Source organism: Lissotriton helveticus, chromosome 2_1 (assembly GCF_964261635.1).
Source record: "Lissotriton helveticus chromosome 2_1, aLisHel1.1, whole genome shotgun sequence".
Taxonomy (NCBI): Eukaryota; Metazoa; Chordata; class Amphibia; order Caudata; family Salamandridae; genus Lissotriton; species Lissotriton helveticus.
The window spans coordinates 871,031,167-871,055,276 of record NC_136059.1 but is presented as its reverse complement, the minus strand read 5'-3'; the positions used below and the strand labels follow the sequence as shown (position 1 = coordinate 871,055,276).

At 45.2% G+C, this 24,110-nt stretch overlaps 1 protein-coding gene across 1 annotated transcript in view; it reads right to left on the bottom strand.

Annotated features, from left to right (window-relative positions):
- The window catches only part of LMNB1 (lamin B1), a 76,405-nt gene that overhangs the window by 27,369 nt on the left and 24,926 nt on the right, over positions 1-24,110 (bottom strand). The window contains exons 7-8 of the mRNA XM_078675598.1: positions 19,900-20,125; positions 17,950-18,054 (exon numbers count right to left, since the gene is read on the bottom strand). Coding sequence (XP_078531724.1) covers positions 17,950-18,054; positions 19,900-20,125 — 331 coding nt within the window. The remainder of the gene's footprint in view (positions 1-17,949; positions 18,055-19,899; positions 20,126-24,110) is intronic.

Here is a 24,110-nt window from a genome sequence, read left to right as displayed (position 1 = left end):
CTATGCTTTTTCAACTTCTGGGATAGAACTCAATGAAACGTGCCCACTCAAGGACAACTTAGGGTCAGGACGTGACTCAGTGCTGTTGAACCATTAAAATCTGCCTAGAGATTAAGTTGTGGTGTTAGGAGTCTTTGGTTTTTACAAATGCAGCATTTTCCAGAGGACTAGTGTGACTGCGCTCAGAGCCCGGGTAAACCTTCCTCACTGTAACCACTGGTTGGGACATGGTCATCCACATTGGTACCGGCTATTTCTACACAAGGAATAATTATGGCATTTCTACACTCCACAGGTTAATCCCACTACTTTTGCCCATGTTCACAACGGTTTGTGGTCCGTCTTAATGGAAAAGAAATGCTTCACAGGCCTAGAACTGGCTGACAAGGACAAGAGATTGTAGGTTTTTCAATGTAAGTATGTATTGCGCAGGTAGAAGTTAGATTGAGCATTAATGGTCTGTAAGTTTTAAGTTGTTAGCAGCTTCTGAATGTGTCAGAGGTTTTACCTACAGAACCTAACCCCAGGGTGGAGATTTTCCAAGATCTTAGTATTGAAGCACCTCCGCATTTGTGCGACTTTATACCCAAGGTCCAGTGTGGCAGATAAATAATCTGTGTTCTTCATTCACTATTAAAGCACTAGTTCTTGCATTTGTGGGATTCAGTGTGAGACAGGAATGTATCCTTTTCACTACAGCTAAGGATGAAGCAGAAAACATGGGAGAAATTATAGCAGTTTTCCAGACCAAATACTAGATGGCAGGCTAGAAACAAGTCTTTACTATTGGGTCTTTGATAAACCAGCATGTTACTTTAATATATTACCAAGCAATGAATAGAAAGAAATCAGTGTAATAACTTGCTTGGAATTTTTCAAGGAAGTAATTACCAACTGAAGCAACTGACAGTAATACTTGCAAAAAGAATACATAACTTTAAAGCTGCCCTACATATTTCCCATGCATGTTTCTTGTGCATGCAAGAGTGGCAGTTCTTTGACAAGCATGCAGTTAGACACACTGGTAAGGTATTTTTCCTGGTATGGTAACTTCAATGTCAATATGCCCTCTAGTAATAATTAGGGCTGGTCGGAACTCAGTTTCACTGCACGGAATTCTGTGGAGTTGGCTAAAAACTCAACGAGATTCCGCCAAGTTCTGCGAGTGGCTGAATTTTGGCACGTTGCACTGATTTTTAGCACTGGGAGCTTGTTCCACGGTGTAAAATCAGCATGAAGCCCACCTCGTGGCACTCCAGAGGGTGCTGCTTTTTTGCTAAGGCTTGAGTAGAATTTCAACTCTAGCGGTAGCTTTCTCAAAGCGAACAGTAGTGACCTGCCGCAACTGCCCTAGAAAACTGGGTGGGGGCACAAATACTTGCCCACCATCTTAACGTTGGCGAGGCAAGTGAGGAAAAACTCAGGCAGCATTTGGCGGAGTTTTGACAGAACTCCGTGCTCTGAAAACTCCACCAGCAGACTGGAGTTAATCACCCACCCTTAGTAATAACTAACCTGGTCACACTGCCTGACCGACCTAGTCAAATATAACTCTATATCTATAACTAACAACTAAGTATTTAAATGGCTTAGCATCATTCATTGTTTTTTTTTTTTTAATCTGGCAATGCCAGATAGATGTAAAATAGAAAAAAAATGTGGTGTTAGGGGGAGGGGCAAGGTTTTTTTTGCCTTCGGTACCGCCTTATATGGATCTAGTCGCAGTGCGCATTTCACAATGAGTGATTGCCATAATCAACTGTCTGTTGGCCTTAGTTTCCCCCTGGCGGTTGAAATCCTTTTCATGGTGGACTTTACACATGCTTTTTATGCTTCACTTCTCCTGCTACCACCTGCAGGCATCCTTCCTTAGTCTGTGGCATTAGTTCTGGGACGTTTGCCCTTAACCAAAGGAAAGTAGACTTAAACAGCTGCTGAAATTAACTGATGCAAGAATGTTTCTCCCTGAGCAAAACTGGGCTATCAAGCCTCTAAACGGTGCTCAATTCCTAGCTGTCAAGGATCGCCTGGCTTTCAGATGATGTGCTCGAGTTTCTTAATTGCACGTTAACCTCTGCAAAACATCTACACCTGGGCCCTGGAGACCTTTCAAACAAGCCTCTTGGTGAGTCCAACAGCATTCAACTACCACACAGTCTCAGCCACCTTGCTGTGTGGGAGAACAGAGTCCGCTCCAGTTATCCTACCCTAAAGACACCCACGAGCGACCTGGTGGGGATGGGGTTACTGAGGGGCCCATGGTTAACCTACAAAGTAGGGGCGGGGGGGGGGCAATCGTTGACGGGACTGAGCATGCATACAAGCAGATTTCGGGCAACTCCTGGCAGCTCCCCCCGCCCCCTACACACCAGGGCCTGGCACATCCGCCTCAGCGCCACATTTGTGGCGTGCATCTGAGTCCCAGAGCCAATTGCTACTACACGAGAACCCTGTAGCGAACTGCTCCCATCACACGGATGAGGTGCCTTCCTCCCTGCTGGTTAATCTTGAGAACCTTTCCACTCCTCTTTAAGGCTCACCGTAGCAAGGATAACTCTTGCCCCTGGCACCTTGGCCTCTTTGCATCAGTGTCACTTCCAGGGGGACGCATGGATGGTTTGCCGATCATTGTTCCTCAGAAACATCAGCTGCATCTACATTCTCCACCCCCTCCTCTCCTGCATCTCTACACTGGCCAGTCCTTTTCCTTTACAAGGAGTGCCGCATTGATTCACCTTGGTGTAGCCATTGTCAGCCAGTACCTAAAACCAGCAATGCGCAGACTGTGTCCACCACGGCCACAGCAACCTTGACATTCATTATCCCAGACACTCCACAATAAGACAGCACACCACCCCATCTACATCGGACAAGCTGGACAGATTCCTAGCGGCCACAGGGCACTTCCTGATCTCCATGGAAGCTAGATTTGGCTCCCTGACTGCAGGAATCAGTTTCTTGGGCAATGATCAACGCACGCTCACTGACAAAGTCCCTGAAAGCGAAACAGTGCTTGCCACCCTCCAACCCCTGGCACAAACTACCATTCAGCAATTCAGCACAAGCAACGTCTGCATACATGAGCTCACAAAAGGGGGGGGGGGGGGGGGGGGGGGTCAACCCTCCTTCACACCGGACCCACGATGAGGCATCTGCACCCACCCATACTGGGCACCCGCAGAACCCCAGAAAGACATTACAGCTGCTGAGAGCAACCTAGTCACACTGGGTAAAGAAGCAGACCGTGACTCACCCAGACAATAGCCAAAGCGAAGACTACGTACGCAACCATACTGGAGCACCTGCGTCATTACACAATTTTGCAGGGCAAACAGCCAAAGTCCATAGGGAGCAGGACAAATCTGAACGGACTCCAAACATGCCTGGTCTGGAAAGAGTCTTCGCTACGCCGCATCACAGAAGTAGCTACTTTCACAGGCCTCGCAGCACGCATGCAGAATGACATCCTACTGGTCCTCTAGGATTATTACTCCTCTATATGCCAGGAACTACCAGCTACTACGACGAGCCACTACAACATGTTCTTCGCAGATCTCACCCTTGCACACACATAGCATCCACTAGGCTCTTAGATGCTGCAATAACGTCCACTGATGTGAAGCAGGCAATCCGGGATATTGCAAACAACAAAACACGAAGCTTAGTTGGCCTGACCCTTGAATGTTACCACGCCTTCTCGTCCCAGCTGGCACACACCCTAGAAGAACTGTAGTATGTTGCTTTAAAATCCAGTGAGCTCCCACTCTTTGGTAATCTTAGTATCCATCCCAAAATCGGACAGGGACCACAAGCAATTCACATTCTATAGACCCATAGCCATCCGCGGGGCAGATTATAAAATCTTGGGCAGGATTTTACAAGACTGGTACGCCCAGAAACTCCTGGAGCTTGTACACAATGACCAAAATGGCTTCCTCCCGGGCAGCAGCACTTCCCAGAACATCTGCTGTCTTTTCCATGTACATGATCAGGTCAACAACGATTTCATCTGGCAGCCTGCCTCATCCTAGAATGGAGAAGGCATTTGATATCCTAACCTGGCATTTTTTTTATTCACAGTCCTCACATGCACGGGTATTGGTCATAAGCTCCTGGCGTACACTCGGCTCATATTTTAACGCCATCTCCTGGATCTGCATGGGCCGCCTCATTTCGGCCTTTTTCCCCAGTAGATCGAGGGACAAGACATGGTTGCCCACTCTCCCCACTGCTATTTGTACTTTCATTGAAGCAGTTAGGAATACAACTGCGCAAGGAGGGGCAAATATGGGGCATCCCACTTTCGTAGTGCATGCAGATGATGTGACCCTGTACCTATGTGATGACAGACCTATCACCCCTCTGGGACACCCAGACAGAGTATGCTTCAGCAGCTGGGCTCAGAGTTAACTGGGCAAAGTCATCCATCTACCCTCTTAACCCAGACATGTAACTGCGAGAGTTGAGCCGGAGTAGTGAGATAGCCTGCACTGGTGCGCTTAGGTGATCTGCTACCTAGGAGTGAACCTCGATGAGGGGAACCATTGCAAAGTCCTAGCGAGAATCCGAGCACAAGGAAAATGCTACTTACCCAGTATGCATCTGTTCTTGGCATGTAGAGTCACATGCTGTACATAGCCCGCAATCTAATGTTGGGTCCGGATGTTTGCACTTTGGAAAAGACTACTTTGAACAAAAACAGTCACGAGGTAGGCAACTCCTCCTTTCGGCAAGAGTGCACATGGGCATAGACTAACGGAGTTAGTAAGAGAAGTAAGAGATGTCCATGTATGTATATATCTAAGTAAGATGTAACTGCAACAGGTGTAGGTACCTGGGGAGGCGGGTGGGTGCATGTGACATTACAGCTCTACATGCCAAGAACATATGCATACTGGGTAAGTAGCATTTTCTGTTTGAGGCATGTGAGCTGTAGATCACATGCTGTGCATAGACTAAAAAGCAGTTATTTTCCCAAAGTGGTGGCTAACCTGTAGCTGTTGCAGTGGTTTGAAATAGTGTACGTAAAACTGCTTGGCCAACACTAGCTTGCTGTCTTACGAACACATCTACACAATATAGTGTTTTGTGAATGTGTAAGGTGTACACCATGTTGCAGCTTTGCAGATGTCATCTATGCGTATGTTTCTTAAAAATGACACAGAAACCCCTAGTTTGCGAGTGGAGTATGCTCTAGGGGGAATTGTTAAAGTTCTTTTTGCTTTTTCATAGCATATCTGCATGCATTGGACTATCCACCTTAAAATGCCCGACTGATATTGGATTGCCTTTATGTTGTGGAGCAAAAGCAACAAATAGTTTTGCTGAAAGGTTGTGTTCTTTCTATAGTAAATAGCAATTTTCACATCTAAAGCGTGTAAAGCAGGTTCTGCCACAGAATCGGGTTGAGGGAAGAACATAGGCAACGCAACAGATTGGTTGATATGAAAGGCAGAAATTACTTCTGGATGAAATTTAGGGTTGGTCCGTAAACCCACTTTGTTTTGATGTATTTATAAGAATGGTTCTTCTATGGTTAGTGCCTGAAGCGCACCCACTCTCCTCAGAGATGTGATAGCTATGAGGAAAGCTACCTTCCAAGTAAGAAATTGTATTTCACATTTATGCAATGGTTCAAAGGGTGGACCCATTAGCCTGGTGAGGACAATGTTGCGATTCCACACTGGAGCAAGTGAAAGTCTTGGAGGAATGATTCTTTTAAGTCCCTCCATAAATGCTTAGGTGACAGGCACTCTAAAAAGAGACAGAGGTCTGTTCTGTAGGTATGCAGCAAGATTTACGTGTATGGAAGAGTACGCTAAATTAGAACGCTGCAGATGTAGTAAATAGCAAACGATGTTTTCAACTGAAACGTCCATTGGATCTATTTGCTTGTTATTGCAGTATATCACAAATAGCTTCCATTTTTCTGCATGGAATGCGCTTGTGGTAGGACATCTAGCCTCTTTGATAATATTTATACAGTTTGGCGGAAAATTAAGGTAGCCATACTCTTAAGATTTCAGGGGCCAGATCACAAGGCTAAGATGGCTGGGATCTGGAGGTCTTATTTCTCCATGGCTCTGAGTGAGCATATTGGGAGTGACATGCAGTTTTTGGTGAGGAACTACTGAGAGCTCCAACAGGGTAGTGAACCAGGGCTGCCGAGCCCATGTGGAAGTAATTAGGATTAATGTCAGGGACGCCTGTCTGAGTTTCCAAACCACTAATGGAATGAGTGGGAGGCAGAAAAGCATAGGCAAATATCCCTGACCAATTTATCCATAGATCATTGCCCTTGGACAATGGGTGTGGATGCCTGGAATGCGAAGTTTGGGCATTTGCGTTCGTTTGTGGCGAACAGATCTGTGCCTGGAAAGCCACACATTTGAAAGACTGATGAGAACTTGAGGGTGGCGTTCCCACTGTTCTTTGACGACTGAGCAGATCTGCAATCTGATAGTTTACTCCTGGAAGGTGTTCTGCCAGGAGAAACATTCTGTGATGTATGGCTCATCTCCTGATGGTCTGAGCTAGTTGTGACAGCTGGAGAGAGTGTGTCTTCCCCCCCCCCCCCTGTTTTTGTATGTAGTACATTGCTGTCATGTCTGTACGATTAGGACCATTTTGCCAACTAGATGAACTTGAAACTCTGATCGCTAGAAATATTGCTAGCAGCACTAGATGGTTTATGTGGAGCTGCTTTTGCTGCAGGCTCCACATGCCCTGCATTGTAGTGGTTTGGAGATGAGCTCCTCAACCAGTGAGCAACACGTCTGCTAGTTAGCACTATCTGTGGAACCGGGTCGATGAAGGACCACCCTTTTGAAAAGTTGTGTTTTCCACCACTGCAGAGAGCGATGGATGCAGCCGTCCACCAACACTATATCCAATGACCGACCCTGAGCCTGGTTCCACTGACGTGCTAAGCACTCTTGAAGGGGGCCCATGTGAAGTCTTGCGCGAGGGACTATTTGTATGCAAGACACCATCATCCCTAGTAACTGCATGAAAACTCGAGCTGGCAATGAGCGATGAGGCTGAGCAGAGTCTGCATGTTGCAGATTTTGTCCTGATTGGGGTAGGCCAAAGCCTTTTGTGCATCTATTGCGGCTTCCAGATACATCTGTGTGTAGGATGGCTGTAGAGCAGACTTGGACAGGTTTACTGTGAATCCAAGATCGTGGTACAACTGCACTGTTTAGTGAGCGACAGACAGCTTTTTTGCGAGCTGGCTTTTCTGAGCCAGTCGTCCAGATATGGGAAAACGTGAATGTGTGATCTTCGAAGGTGAGCTGCGACTACTGCTAAGCACTTGGTGAAAACTCTGGGTGCCGTAGTTACTCCAAATGGGAGCACTTTGAACTGATAATGCGGTCCTGCTACAACGAACCTTTAGTATTTGGGACGAGCAGGCTGTATTGGGATATGGAAATGGGCGTCCTTTAAGTCCAGAGTGGGCAGGAAGTGGTCTTGTAGAAGGAGTGGAAGTACTTGTTGTAGAGTGACCATGTGAAAGTGGTCTGATTGAATGTATAGATGGAGTTCTCAGAGGTCCAGTATAGGCCCGAGAGATCAGTCCTTCTTGGGAATTAGGTAGTACAGGGAGCCTACTCCGGTTCCTTGATGTTCTAATGAGACTAGCTCTATTGTTGCTTTTTCTAGCAAAGATTGAACCTTTTTTTTTTGAAGGGTGAGATGTTCCTGTGACATTGCATGTGATCTTGGAAGAATGTTTGGGGATGAGTCTGCAAGTGCCAGGCAGTAACCATATTGGAGAATTTGTAGAACCGATTTGTTTGAGGTGATGGTGTTCCAGACAGGGAGAAATTGAGAGACTTCTTCTCGGAGTGAAATGTTCAGAGGGTAGTGCAAGCAAGTCACTGTTTGTTATTAGCGGGGAAGTGTGTGCGCAGTTGCCTCTGCCTCTTCCCTTACAATTGTTCCTTTAAAACCTCCTAAAAAGAAAAAAAACTCTTGATAGGGCGATTGATTGTTGCCCTTGTAAGAGGAGGGCGATTGATTGTTGCCCTTGTAAGAGGAGGAGGAGTGATTTTCTGCGGTAATAGTTTTGGAACCAGCCCTGTAAAAGGGGCGGGCGAAAGGAACCTCTACTATCAGGTAATTGTAAAGCTCCAATGGACTGTGCGACCTCAGTGTCCTTTGCAATTTTCTTCAGCGATCAACTGCTGGGCCAAATAGGTGTCTCTTGTCAAAAAGTTGATTAAGAATGGAGGCCTGTACCTCCGGTTTGAAACCGGATATTCTTAACCATGCGTGTCGGCGTAACACGCTTGTGTTTACTGCACGTGCTGCTGCTGTGTCGAATGCAAATTTGATGAAGGTATTGTTAATGAGTGTTCCTTCTTGTATGAGATCATTTGCCTTAGCTTTATGCTCATCAGGCAGATATTGGATAAGTTTTTCCAACTCATCATCATTAGCTCGATCATATCAGACTAGCAAAGCCTGGGCATTGGCAATGTGCCAGTGATTAGCTGATTGAGACGCTACCCTTTTACCAGAGGCATCAATTAACTTTGACTATTTAGCAGAATGAGGGGCCTCACCCGTTTGTGAATTTGCTATTTTACGAGCATTAGAGACAACCAAAGAGTGTCAGAGCAGTTGACCTTTGATATAAGCAGGGTCAGTAGGTGCTGGTTTCTTTTTTCCCTGAACCCTGGCCGTGATTATTCTTGCCCTGACCGGGTCTTTAAAAACCCCATCTGCGGGCTTAAGCATTGGTAAAGTGTATTATTTTTTGAGTGGAGCTTAATGTCTCGAATAAAAAGTCCTCCTCCAAAGTTTCTATATGTAATTCCACCCCATTATAGTGAGCAGCCCTGTTAAGAAGCTCAATATAACCTATTTTGTCATTGGGAGGTGATGGCCTAGATGGATACAAATCAGGGTCCGTGTGTTTGTGGAACAGTTTGATAATCCTCCCCATGATCAGCATCTGGAGGCCGGTTGTCATCCCACATCCCCCTCATCCTGCGAGTCAGGTGATGGTGGTGAATTAGTGGGGGTAATAAGTAGGTGAAGGAGGTGAATATCAGGTGGTGATGTGTTTGTACCCATATTTCTTTTCTTTAGAGGTATATGATGCTCATTCTGATGTGCCAATTTACTTTTTCCAGGTAATTTGGCAGAACATGCCCAGTATCTGGGTTGATAACCAGTTCTTTTTATTTCGGATCCAGAGGTGGAACATCAGACCGAAAATCTTTTGTTTGAGCCTTTGTCTCTTTAGATGTAGCTTTCGGCGTAGAGAGCTTCCGCTCCGAACTCTTCGGTACCTAAGATTTAGGCTTGGACAAAGATGGAGGATGGACAGGCTTGGTTATCGGCACCGGGGATTTCAGTTCGTGCCGCTATGGGGCCAACTCTATCTCAAGCGAGAAGGCTTTTTTGTGTTTTGGCATCGGGTAGAGGAAGGACTGAGCCTTTATAGGTTTTGGTTATTGGGGGTCTCTGAACTCATCGTACGTTGACCCTGTGTAAGGAGTAGTTTCTTACCTGTAACTCTAGTTCTCTAGTAGGGGTATCTCAGTTATAGTCATAATCTAGTGAATAGTCCCGCTCAAGTGCGGGGACCCTGGAGCAATCAAAAATAATCTCTTAAGCTGTCTTCTTTGCAGTAGTGCATAGACACTCAAGAGAGAATTAAAGACAGATAATGCAGCCTGTACATGCAAGGCTACACTGTCCAGTACTTCAACGAGAAATGCAAAGGATTTTTTTTTTTTTCTCTTCCTTCTGGATTCTTTGTTTTTCTGTTGTCTTTTCTTGTTATGTTATGAGATAGGTGTGCAAACCAAAGCGCCGGGACACACTGAGTAGCCGTGCGCTATACAAAACCAAGTATAACATAACATTCCACCAATATCACATTTAAAACTGTCTGCCAGGTTTCACCATGGAAAACAAAATCTCCCCCCCCACTCATCAAATCCTTGGAATGATAGAGGAAGGACAGGATGGACAAGCCCCCATAGGCTGCCATTATGTGGCTTAAAAAGGGATACCGAAGGAAACTTTCCAGAACTCTCCTGGTATCCCAGAATGCACAGCAACTTCCTCCACTTAGTTTTTTTCCGGCTCCTGGAGCATTGAGCTCTCCCTTTTTTTGTTTTTTTTCCCTACAAACTATGCACTTTTAAAGTGTTAGAGTATGTTCACTCGACATGTTTTGCCTCTTCTCATCTTTGCTGGACTTTCTCTGGTGTTTTGGCTGCTGTTAATCAAATATACCTGCCTTATTTGATAAATGTCCTGAGTGCTCCAGGAAAAAGCCAAAATCCAATCCTCACAGGGTTTGCATCCTGTGCCTGCCTTCTTCTTATGTTCCTGAGGAGTGTGATATCTGTCTGCAGTTCCCTAAAAGGACCCTGAAGGACAGGGAGAAGACCAGGCTCCAAGGTTTGGAACAGAGAAGGCAGCAAGGACAAGGTGGGTCTGGGCATGAAGGAGCTCCTTCCTCTGCCCGTGCGTCGGCCTCTGGGGGGCACCCCAGTAAGGAAAAGGCCAGGAAACGCCACCGGTCTCCGTCGACTGCCTCGGCGTCGAAAGGAATTACCACAGTCTGTTCCCAGTCTCCCCAGGGCTCAGGGTCGAAGCGCCGTCGACATTCGACGCCGAGGGGGACCGACGTCGAGACCTCAGACGAGGTAGACGTCGAGGACTGATTCGTCGTCGAGCCATCATCAACGTCGAGAGAGGTCCAGGCGCCGGCACTCGCCGTCTAGGCGACACCGACACGCAAGTCAACGATGTCGAGACGATGATCAGTGTCGAGACTGAGGTCATCGACGCCAAGAAGATCGCCGTCGTCGAGGAGAAAATAGAATAGACGTCGAGGCATCGACGCCAAGAAGATCGCCGTCGAGGAGAAAATAGACGTCGAGGCACAGACTGTCGACGCGACATTCGACGTAAAGGAGACGCTCAGTGTCGAGGAAGAAGCCTAGACGTTCTAGGACCAGGACGGAGTCCTCGGCTTCAGCAAGCACATGGTCGCGGTGGCGCGGTCGCTCGTCTACTTGGGGTAGGGCCTCAAGATTGCCCCTCTCTAGTCAACCTAGGCTCCCTGTTCAGCCTCCACAGCGCCCTCCTTTCCGGAACGCCCTCCTTTCCGGAACGCCAGAGGCCGCGGAGGTCGAGGTCTCGCTCAAGACAGAGAGATAGGTCCAGGAGTCGCCATCGCTCGTCCACGAGGTCCAGACGGTGCTGTAGGAGGGACAGGTCTAGATCCCGCCACACGGAGTCGTCCAGTGCCAGGGACTACTCGCCGACCCTGACGGACTCCCCTCGGACAAGGGTGTCCCCGATAGACGACATTGTCTCCTTCAAGGAGGTTTTGCTGCAAGGAGCGGCCAAGCTGGGCATCACACTCACGGTGCCCGCGCCCCGGACTTCCGTCATCTTCGAGACCATGCATAAGAAATAAGAAACAGTTGTCTCGCCCCTTGTTGGTGTTGGTGCCGGTCCCTTGTTGGCCGGGGAAGATACCAGGAGAGTTCTGGAAAGTTTCCATAAAGGCACAGGGGGGGGTGTTTTCCATGGTGAAACCTGGCTGACAGGTTTAAATGTGATATGGGTGGAATATCCTTTTCATTTCTAGTTGAAGTACTGGACAGTGTAGCCTTGCATATACAGGCTGCATTATCTGTCCTTAATTCCCTCTCATGTGTCTATGCACTACTGCAAAGAAGACCGCTTAAGAGATTATTTTTGATTGCTCCGGGGTCCCCGCACATGAGCGGGACTATTCACTAGATTATGACTATACACAGAGATCCCCCTACTACAGAACTTGCTCCTCTTCTTCCATGTAGAAGCCAGCTTCGGACATGGACACATGATGCTCTTCCTCGGCATCTTCTACTTAGATGTCCGGTACAGAGCCGCCGGGTTGTTGCATTTTGTGACGTCGAGCCCAGCAGTCACTGAGAGTCTTTCTTCGATCGAAACGATGGGCACAAGTCGCAGTCTTTCTCGTTGTATTCCGGGGAAAAACACATTGCACAGGTCGTGCAGGTCTGTACACAGAAACTTGGCGCAACACCAGAAACAGAGCTTGAATGAAGTCCGTTCCATCGACTGCTAGCGGGCGCGGTTAGGCACAAAGGCACTCCACGAGTGTTCAGATCGAAGATTCTTGGTTCTAAACGATACGTGGAGAATAGGAAATGCGATCTAGAAACAATACCGTAGAGCAGTGTTCTTCAATCTGTGGGGCGCGCCCCACTGGGGGGGCGCAACACCTTCCCAGGGGGGGGCGCGCACTCCACTTCAATCTCGCCTTTGTTCCCTGTGTCACTCCGTCCCTGCATGTCTTCTTGGACGATTTTGGTATGTGGAAGGGGGAGGGAGGGGGATCGATGGGGTACGACGTGCCCTTTCTTTTGTCTTGCTAAGTCTCCCAGGAGGGGGTTAATTCACCAAGCTGAAATGCTTCAGCTGCAGTGGGAGGCAAGGGGTCTCCTCTGCTAAAACCGAAAGCAAACCAACAGACACGGTTTCGGTTTTAGCAGAGGAGACCCCTTGCCTCCCACTGCAGCTGAAGCATTTCAGCTTGGTGAATTAACCCCCTCCTGGGAGAGTTAGAACTCCTAAGTGGAACACGGCCTTCTCTATTATCTGCGGAAGATTGCTGGCATCATGGCAGAGTGTCGGGAAGAGTTATGTGCAGCTCTTGTGACCGATGGAAATGTCAAGGAAGATTGAAAACAAAGTGGAACTTTCTAATGTAGCTAATAACTAAGGCCAACCCAGTCCTTCAAGCATCACAGCGCCTCCTAGGCAGTAAGGGTGAAGGGAGGTGCGAGCCATTTATCCGCACTTTATTGTGGCATGGGCTGTTTTAGGGAATTATGTGGAAAGACACAAAATAGTACTCTAAGCTTATGATTGACATACTTTTTGGGGCCATACACTCTAAGAGAAGCATTCATTTAATACATAATCAACCTCTCTCTGTTATTAGTATCCCCCGAAATGGCAGAGCCTTCATAAATTGTGACTTATGGTCCGAGTCCTTTGGGGGACCCCCAGTGCCCTCTCTGTGGGAGATTCTAGATTTCACTGGGTGCTCCCTGAAGCTGCCAGTGTGGCTTTGGTAGCAGTGATAAGGAATCACATGGGTGAACCTGACATGCATTGTTTTTAGCCAGAAGCAGATCTAATGTGCAGTTTAGAGTCATCCCTTGTGAAGATATTATACAACAGGTGCTCATAAAGTCGTAGATTTGAGCTTCTTGATGGTCTCTTCCCATCCATTTCCTCAATCATATGCCTGTGTGCATGGAGGGTGCCTCCGGTGCCTGCTTCTTATGCAAGCTTTGCGGGATTCTAGACTTTCATGCAATCTCTCTACCTGCTTTAGCGAGAAACCTTGCACCTTATTTTTTTACAGGCTTGAGATGGTGAGTCAGTACGTGGAATTTCGCTGTGTTCGTCTCTCGGATGCATTCAGTTTTCAATTTTACTTCATCTTACAGAGTAACTGGACAAAGGCGGTTAAAATGAAATCACATCAAACTTCTTCTGGCCCTTGTTGCATTTGCAAGTAAGAGAGTTAGAACGACAAAGTTTCCGGAGTTCGACTCTCGGCAAAGAAGCTGAACATCCTGTGATTCTGGGCAAATCACTTAATCTCCCCGTGCCTAACAAAACAACACAATGAGGGAACGCAGCAATATCATTAAAAAATTAAACTTTAGTTGTTCTTTTTTGTTGTTGTTCTTGCTAGATTTGGGAAGTGCGGAAATTGAAGTGTTAGTCTGACGAAGGCATCCAGGAGGGTTTCCAAAAATGAAGACAATGCACTGGTGCGATTACTGCTATCTGGCCATAAATACTCTGAAAAGACCCAGATGGCAACACATGAAGTGCCGCCATTAGTTTCCCATGTGTAATGTGCACATCACAAATAATAAAACCATCAAATAAAAAACAAATCCAACAGCCCGTTTGTGGCAAAAGAGCAAAGTGAGCACATTTTGTTCGTAGGGGCTTTGAATTCATATTTTTTTAAGTGCTAAGACGGTCAGTAAATTCATCTGGATGCTAAAGCTGGGGACTGGGAAGAATATACACAGTGGTTAAGGTGGTTTAAGTGCTTGACAGAAGAGCCCAGGCCAAGGACATGGGTCAAGCAAAACATGCCCGGATCTCCAGTCCTGAAGTAGAGCCAACATTTAGGAACTGGTTTTTGGTCTTCCTACCAACTGGTGACACTTTTGACATGATGCATAGGATTCGAGGCATTTAGAAACAAGCATTGGGTAGCATCATTATGCGGTCATTAGAGAGGGCAGGTTTGGATATATAAAACATCAAAGTAGGACTTACTGGCCTAGTCAGTACAAGCAATAAACGTAAAAGTTTACTTCTTTGTTTGTTGTTAATGTTTTGTGGACGATAGACAAGCCAACACACTGACCCAATAGACTCGCCTGTGAATGTGACAACACGTTAGTGTTCACAGGTGTACGTCCTCCACACTGGGTAGTGAAAGATGAGTTTCAGTGAGGGCTCAGTGATATTTATTATCCTGCACACCTCAAGTATGACTTGGTCATAGTACAAGAAATGGGGCACAGAAGTGTTTGTATCGGGCATCAGTCGGCACGGCAGGCTAGAAATTATACGTTCGGTCGAGGACGTTCCAGGGCTGCCTGAGAGCATTCCAGTCGCACAACAGCAAAACAAGGTCATTGTGTGATTTTCAAAATCAGCCAAAATACCTGTCTGCCACACTGCCCTCGTTTCTCAATTTCCTGCATAAGCAGTGCACGGCTCCTACATTGAAATCAGACATTGTGGTTTGTTTTTAGCATTGCATCATTTGTGAAACAATACACGCTCATTGCGTATGCAACGTCGACACTGATTTGCAGACTGCTGCGAGCTGTAAGTAAGCTGTACATTGGCCTTATTATGAACACATTTTAGCTTGGAAAGTGGTGTTTTGAGCTGTGTAATAAGCCTCTGTTATTTCACCACACCCTCCCACTCACAAACCTGCAGTTTACTAAACACTCTTATTGTATTGAATGTTATTCGCTGAATATGCCCGGAATGTGCGCGTGGCGGTCGAGTCCAGAAATTTCTGTCAGGTGGTGGGGGGCCCAACAACTAAAAAAATTCAGCTGGGGGGGCTCAACCTACAAAAGTTTGAAGACATCTGCCGTAGAGGGTAGTGGAATGCGTGTTGACAAACCCGAGACAGGTGCTGAACTGGAGCGCAGCAATTCACATCCCGTGGCACTATCACTGAAAGGAGAAGTCACCTACCTTGTGACTGGAAAAGACGTCTTCAAACAAAAACAAAGTGCAAACATCTGGACCAAACACTAGATGGTGGGCTGTGCACAGCAGGTGATCTACAGCTCACATGCCTCGAACATGCAGTTTTGGCAGTCACTTCTTCTGGCCCTATAGGCAAGATTGCTCTGGAGAAAATGATAATCCTGTCCCACTGTCTGTACTACTTTACAAATCTACCCGCAGTTCCACTGTGCTCCATCTTTAAGGAGCTGGACACCATTCTCTATACCCTCATCTGGGGCATCAAACAGGGGAGCTCTAGGTGCCCCCTCATTCGTGGCATATTTCCTAGCAGCTAAACTTCAGTAGTTAAACCAGTGGATCGCATGAAGCTATCTAACCAAGACCTGCACCCAACATGGCCTTCTGGCGGTATCCACGATTCATGGCTTCTTTCTCCCAAGGGCACGACCTCCCACACCATGGCCTTTGCAAGCGGCAGCAGCCTGGATGTGCATGACCCGGATGAATCCTCTTTCACATGGCTCTCCTGCTGTTATGTTCCGACCGGATGTCTAGCCGGACAACCTTAAGCCCGGGTTTCTATACTGCCAGTGAACTGCTTGATACTCACCAGGGGTGGTCTTTTCTCTGACAGACATCTACTATTCGACCAGCTGGTAAAGGAGTACAGCCTTTCACCAGGTCAATATTTGTTACACAGGCAGCTCCGTCATACTTGCCACACCTTTTGGGATATAGTGACATAAGAACCCAACACTCTGTTCTACAAGCTCTCACCACGGGTAACAGATGTATACTCATTACCTGGCTCTATAAAGCTATCTGCGAACTGGTGATTGACCTGGCAGCACAACAACAGAAATGAGAGGATGACAGAGGGTGTTACACAACAGGGAATGGGACAGAGCGTTGAGTTCTTCTGCAACTCTCGGTTTAATATACAATTCTTTGTCCTCCCCAGAGGATGCACCCGATTTGCAGCACTAGCACTGCGGAAGATCATCTCACTCCATGAGAAGGTACGCAGCTTACGCAAACAGCCCATTCTTCCCCAATGGGCAGCTCTACTAGTGCACTTCCATTAAGAGACAGGGAACGACTGTCTTCCCCCATGATCCCGCACAACATTCCTCTGCTCTCTTGACATTCACATGCTACTACCCCTATCTAAAGCCCATAACTTGGCATGCCGATGGGTAGGTGTGTATTATGGAAGCTATTCCACTGACCCATAGAATTGACTAGTTCCTGGCCTAGCTTTTCAACCTCTGCGATTTTAGGACACTGCACCCCCCTGCCCCCAACACACACTTTACATAGCTGTAGTTTACGCTTTACAGCACCACGCAGTTGACATTTGCTGCATATTTGAGAATATAGTACAACTATATACCACCTGATATTTTACATTGTAGTCCTTCGATCTCTGTACAGACAAAGCCAGATTGTAGTAGTCTTTGGAAGTTATCCGTCAAAGACAATCGCCTGCTAATGCGGTTTGTACTGTAAAATCCAATATAGTATCTTAGCCAGGTGCGCACACATTTTTCCCCTCAACATTTGGAAACAATGACAAAGGGAGCAACCTCAAAACATTTGTTTTTGAAGTGGATAAGATCTGTGCCAGGCTCAATGTTAACTTTGGTGCAGAGAGATCAGACCCTTGAAATCATATGGAGTAAGACCAAAAAGTCAAAAATTAGGTTAGTAAAGACATGTAGCTTGGAGGGAATGGGGGTTTGTGAGCTTTCAGCATTAAGGTGCATGGGACTAAACATAACAGTAATCCTGGGAGCAGTGGGGACAGAGAGAATGTGATATGGGCATGGAGGATGATAGGATGGTAAGGAGCAAGCTGAAGGTAGTGAAAAATCCAAAACACGAGTAATGAATGTTTGTAGCTCTTAACCAATAATTCCAGCTCATAGGCTCAATAAAAATGAAGTTACCCCTCACAGTACAGGATGGCACGGAGACCGTGCCCACCAAATCCTCGGTCAAGTAAGCGCTTGACCAAGCAGCTTTAAAAAAAATATGTTGAAAAGATAGAAACTTTCAAGAGGGGCCCCCCACATGCACTAGAGAATCAGTCCAATGGGGAGGTTGGAGCCAGTGCAGAAGCAGGGATCAGTTTTAAGGATAGGCATAGATTCTAGGTTTTTAACCACGATCTGGATATGGGAGATATATTGAAACAGCATGGGAATGTAATATTAATCTAAAGCAGAATCAACTTTTCAGAAGCCAAAGCAAAAAGGATAGGTCAGTGCTAAAGAAGGTGAACACTGGATAAACTTGCATTTAGCCACAAAACAAAGGATGGAAATAAAACTAGGAAACCTAATAGGTAGTGTGTGGGTGCCCAGGCAATCCCTGGTTCTCTGCAATCTTGAGATTTTGTGTTGGATTTCACACTTTATCACAGGCCACGGTATAAATACATGCTACTGCATATAGAACGAAGACCAGGCAACCAGTGGGATAAACAAACTGAAGTTAACAAAAGGGCACGCAGCAGTGAAGATAGACTGATGCAGCCACCTAGAATGCGTGCGCAAACACAATTTAAAGATGCAGCCGTTCCAGAGGTAAACATTATAGCAATTTGCACATGGAGTGACCGCTAATTAAACAAATGATCTCACTTACAGTCACAATCTGGTCTGCCTTAAGTACATATCTTTGGGTAAACTTGTAAACAGCTGTGGAGTCTCCAATGTTCTTCACCATCTCCCAGCCTCCCAAAGGTTGATCCTATTTTGAAGAAAAAAAGCAGTTAACAGCAAAAAACCAACAAAAAAAAAATAGGCTTTCCTTCAGTGATTTTTCGATTAACAAAAATCTGAATTCTTAAACGTTCAATGAAAAAAAAAAACCTCAAATAAAGTTTGTTTTAGCTTTCGTTGTTTCTTCAGGAGTTTATACAACACAGTCATTTAATTGTGCTCCACATTTAGTTTGGAGAAGGAATTGGAAACTGCCAAATGAACTTTGTGGCACTTAGGTTTTTGACTTGGGGTAGAGAAATGGGTGTCATCTGAGGGACACTGGATAGCGCTTAAAGACTTGAGTGCACGGGAATGAGGCAGTAGTCCTTTAGTCCAGACACGAAGTAAGCCAGTTTGAGATTACCTGAATGATGCTGTCCAAGCAACTACCTTACCCCCCATCTACTCCAGTAAAACACTTGCAATTTTGGTCTGTTGTGTGCACAAACAGAAGAAATTCTATTTATTTTAAAACCAGAGGCCGTATTGGGGTGGTAGCCCTAGTATGCCAAATAGTTAATGCATCACACCAATAACATCCAAAGTTTAGCTTTGCAACTGAGAGCAATTACCACACATCAATTACACCTAACAGATTAACATCTGGTGTGTGGATGGTGTTCAGGGATGCCCGTAAGCAGGAACCTGTAAACAGCATGTTGCAATGATCACTGCGATGGCCACTTACTACTGCTAGCTACATACAAAAGTTCCAGTCTTACAGCAATGACAGGAAATTTAAGTAACAGTTTGACAGCTGCATTAATATTGTGCAGGGATAAACTAGTCTGGCAGCCCATTGTAGGAGATGCGATTGAGTCTTATTTTCCAACAGCACTTTGAATTTTTTGATTGACAAGTTGGGAACATTGACATAGGGGGGATTGTGTGAAGTACAAAACAGAAGCAGTATTTTAAAATGTTGGTGGGTGGCCATACCTTTATAGTTTTATTCTTATTTAACCACTCCCAATTTCCTTTACATTTGCTTTTGGGTAATTTCACCAGCTTTGCAATGCATTTAAAGCACCTAATAGCCACATCTAGTAGAATCCAACCATTAGAAAAGTTCTCACCTAACCCATGGGAGATCCTTCAGTACATTTTACTTTGGTGCCACACCCCTAGTTCTAACAACGCTGATTACCACTAATGCGTAAAGTCACCCTACGTTGAGGCATCTTCAGTCGAGTGTCACTTGGTTCCAGTGGCAAAGTGAGCAAGAGACCACATACAGGCATGCCACTAGAAATAAGCTACACCCAACTGAGGAGGTCTAAATATTGGCATATAATCGACAAAGTTTAATTAAATCAGGTTTTATCCATATGATATTAAAAACAGTCCTTAAAAAACGCATTATAGTTTAGTAAAACTAATCAGTCTTTTGTAGTTTCAAGTTGTAGATATTTTTTGGGTGTTATTAGGAAAGACAACAAATTGCACAATAGTCCAGAACTGTCTGCAACCTCTATCGCGGATTTTCACTTCTCAAATATTTTTGGACACATCATCCTTCCTGCAACCACATTGTGGCACTGCACACAAGTTTGTATCACAGGGGGTTGAACCAACTAGGCTTCTGAACACACATTCACTTATTGTCCTTGACCCACAAACAATATTCTAAGCATTGAGCACTAAGAATTCCACTGTCTTTAAACTAGTTCTTATGCTCGTTTGTCCTCGGATTTATTCTCCAATTGTCATTATTGAATTGAATGTTTTTAAATGTATTTTGTTTGTACTTTTATGGATGTTCTTTTATTCCGAATAAAGATCTTTTGACTTTGACTTGAGTTCTTGAAACTAAAAATGAGAATTTCTCTACCTGTTCAGAGGTATTCTTCAGGCGTATGAATTTCCCATCTATGTCCAGTTCTTCAATTGTAATATTTCCAGTAGCAGAGGCAGAATGGGATATCCGAACGCTACTGCTAGCCTCAGACTCCTCTACATCCACTCTCTTTCTCTTCCCTCTTGTTGTGCGGACACTACGACTCGATGAGGCTCGAGAAACAGTCACATTGGATATTGGACTAGGAGACAACTGCAGCCTAAAAAAAATTTGAAATAAATAGCATTTTCAGATGTAGATTAAGATTTTTTTTTCTTCGTAATGCAGCAAAGCCATATAAACATCCATTAAACGCAGAACCACTTAAAATCTAGACACAAGTCACAATTATCCAGCAAGCCTACCCAACGGAAAGCAAACAAAGGAGCGAATGTATATTTTTTAATGAGAAAGTTATACCTTCAAAAATCTGACATCTGCTTTAATTATCCGATTGTTTTGATTTTAAATTGGCTATAAAGTGCACTATGCTGTCGTAGGGCTTTCAATTGATGGGATTACCATTGGATTTGCAGACGCCATCAATGCCTCAAGAGTCGCTCTCTAGCACTCAGCTTGCCCAGTCTGAGCTGAAGCAGGACTTCAATGCCACCAGTTGAATGGCTGGTTTTGGTGCAAACTTGCTTTAAAAACACAGGTGCTTTGTCCACAAGTGGTTGTCTCGACAACTTTGGGGCACGGGTCATAGGGCACTTGGTCACCTGTTAACCATGTTGCCTAGGATGTAGGTACCTAGAGGTGCTCCAAACATTGCCTTAGACTTGTTGCCACACAAGTGCGCTATTCCATTCACAAAAGGTGCTAGAGTAGCTGTTGTATGTTCTTTTTAAAAAGAAAAATCCACCGAAAGCCCGGTGGGGAGATTACGTTTTAAGGGGCAAAGAGTGCATCGCTGGTTTGTGTGGGGCAGTTGCTGAGCACAAGGCACTCATCCAGCGGTTGCTGCGCAAGGCCAAACAGATTTCGGAGAAACAGGGCCATACATCACAAATGGGAATTGGCGGGTGGGTCAGATGTCACTTGACAACCCGCTGAAACCCACTATTGATAGTAAGTAAAACAATAAGTGGTCCAGATGTAATGTTCATGATCTCAAACATCAGAACATCAAATTACATTATCAAAGAAATCACATGCGACTTAGCCTCACCACCAACATTAAGGGCATTCATTCCATTAACAACCAAAATAGTCCAATTGCATTCCAATAAAGGAAAATACTGATAAAACACACAGCATCTCGAACCGTGGCAATCCTAATTTAAGATACATTATATCACCAGTCATGTGACATATGTAGTAAAATGGGATTAGTGATCAAGTTATCACTGCACTGGTAAACACAAGTTCAGAATTTCAAATACTTTTTTGCCAACGAGGAAATAGTAAACATAACATCTCTTAAACTTGGATATAAAGGAATTCATATATTTAACTTTTTTTTTTAATTGTTTTCTAAATCATTAACACCCCCCCTTTAAATTTTTTTTTTTTTTTTTTTTTTTAGGAAGAGCGTGCGCACACTGCCTACTATTTCTAACCTTGGGAGACATTATCCGGTGTTCATAGATTTAAGTGGTGCAAGCTTGAGTTTGAAAATTGTTGCCCTTTTATGATGGTATTGCAGGAATGCAAGACTTGACCGTGTAAAGGGTGTTTCATGCAAGCCTACAGCCAGCATGCACAATCCTCAGCTGATGAATCCCCTGGACAACACCAAGCACAGGCCATGAGTGCTGCGGTCCAGATTAGCAGTCGTTTGCTGCTTCAAAATGATGTGAAGGTCACAGTTAAAATAGAAAAGGCATTAAGTTGGGCTGTCTGGGAGATGGCTCAGGAGGAGTTAAACAGCGGCACAATGGTGGAGCCTTGAGAGGTCTGCTTCAAAAATCTAGCTGAATTTGTTCACTGAATTAAAAAGTGAGTCTAGAGAATATGATTAACAAGTTTAAGAAGATGAAGATAGATTTAGAGCATTCTACAATACAGTAACAGTACCATGGAACAGAAAGCTTTTTCACCGGATGTTTACAAGTAAAAATACCCGATTTGCCAGTCAAGTGAATAAAGTAGGGCCGGTGTTTGTAGGGGATTGTTAGGCAACAGAGTAAATGCACTACTGTGGCAAAAAGTAATACATGTGAAGGTCAAACTCCTATGAATGCACACTTCAGATTAAAGAACCAGTGTAAAAAACATAATAGCACTTTCAAGACAAATTAAGGCTCGCCAAAATTCCAGATCAGCTATTACTGTCCGTCAACAACAAGGCAAGCAGAATGTCTCAATGTAGTACGGTCACACCCGCTAATCTACCTTGGGGAAATTGGACCAGCAAGGTGCTTACAAATAAACCTTTCTCCAAAATTGGCAGTTAAAGGGGTGGTAAAGCCAGTACGTCCAAGTCAGATGAAATCCTGCATGTGAACTTGCCTAATTACCTGACAATAAGCAACATTTAACACACCACAGCCCTTCTGGATCTATTCAACTTTGGCGATTGTTCTGGCTTTTTGTGTTTAACTGAAACAACTGTTCTGTGCACAGTTCTATCTAAATGTTATTGCAAATCCCTTCTGGCATTGTGATGTGCAATCGTAACCTTGTGGGCCAGCACTCCAAGAAGTGGTGTTCATATAAAAGCAAAGGCAAATGTTTCCCGATCAATCACAATGATATCAACCCCATTTCCCTACCCCTTCCCTCAGCCAATGTACATTTTTGTAAATGCCTGGATAAAGAATATCAGCACTGAAAATGTGTGGAGTTTTGAATGATTCATATCACAGGGTATTCCTCATATTCCTCCAAATCTCATTCACAAGCTGCATCACTCTGTAAGCATGCCACGCAATAAGATATGCAGTGCCTCAAATACCATAGTGAAGTATCTGTTGCTTCAGAGAGTAAGCAGTCCCACTGAAGGAGAAACACTTATCCCCGAGATACCAGAGGAAGAAACTACAGGGGCAAGAAATTGTGTTTTCCGACATAGCAAAAAGACCTACCTGTTGCATGCGAAAACGCAAATCATCAACCTCTAGGTACAAACACTGCTTATGTTCCACTGATACCTGCTGAGCTCATCTGCTCAGGAATTTAGGGAGACTGCCAGTTGGTTGACAATTAGGAAACCTCCCACTGGACCAATCAGTGATTCTCAGTATCTCCATGCACAGTACGCGGGACACCCACAGTGCCATGATTATTGCAGTATCGCATAGCAGTTGTGTTGTCCATCAGTATTGTAGCTCTAGCAGCTCTGCGAATTACTACCATATTAAGAGGCACTTTTTTTGGTAGGGGAACAAAATAGCAAGTACAACAAAAGAGGTCATTATCATTTTTAAGTCCAAGTGTACACCTGCATCACTGTACTGAGGGAGCAAGTTGTCCAGAGTTTCACGGTCTAACATGGGCACATGCCCCGAGTGTCCTATACAGGATCAGAATGGAATCAACAAACCTTGGTCTGTCTGTAGTACCAGTGTCAAATTACAGGCATATGGAATTCTTCCTATGCATGGGGCTGAACTGACTTCATAGCATGACATTTGACGACATTTAGCCAAACTCTACACTGGCTCCGAAACTGCTTTTGAAGTGGAGTCTCTGAAGCCAAGGTCAGAGGCAAACCAGCATGTTTTTCAGTCAACGCTTGGTGGTGTGACCTGAGGCCAGGCACAGGCCTAACATAATCGAGTGTTTCCGTAAGTGTCCCGCCAACCACAGTCCAACTGGAGACATCAGCAGATCCATGGGCCTATAGGCCCTCTAGAGGGGCCTTGATCCTCCAACAAAACCTGAAGCAGCACCTACTTGAAGGCCTGTACCTGCTGAAGAGTCAATTGACGAGGATTCAGGGCACAGCAGGTCCATAGAAAAGAGGACAATGGTGGTGAAGTAAGATCTTCAGAACGCAGACTGTGCATCCTCTCCCTGGAGAGGGAGCAGGAGGGTGGAGTTGTCTCAGCTTAGACTGTTTGCATCAAGACTGAAATGTTGACTTTGCCTTGGATTTAACAGAGAACGGCAACTTGAACCAGGCAAGCCTTGAACAGACAGCAGCCCAGGATGCCAAGCACTGCCTGCCTACATTCTTGTGCTTGGCAAAGTACAATTTTGTCTTCTCACTCCCCAATAATCTTAGGGTGCATTAGAGTGTTTGCAAGTAACGCTTGGCA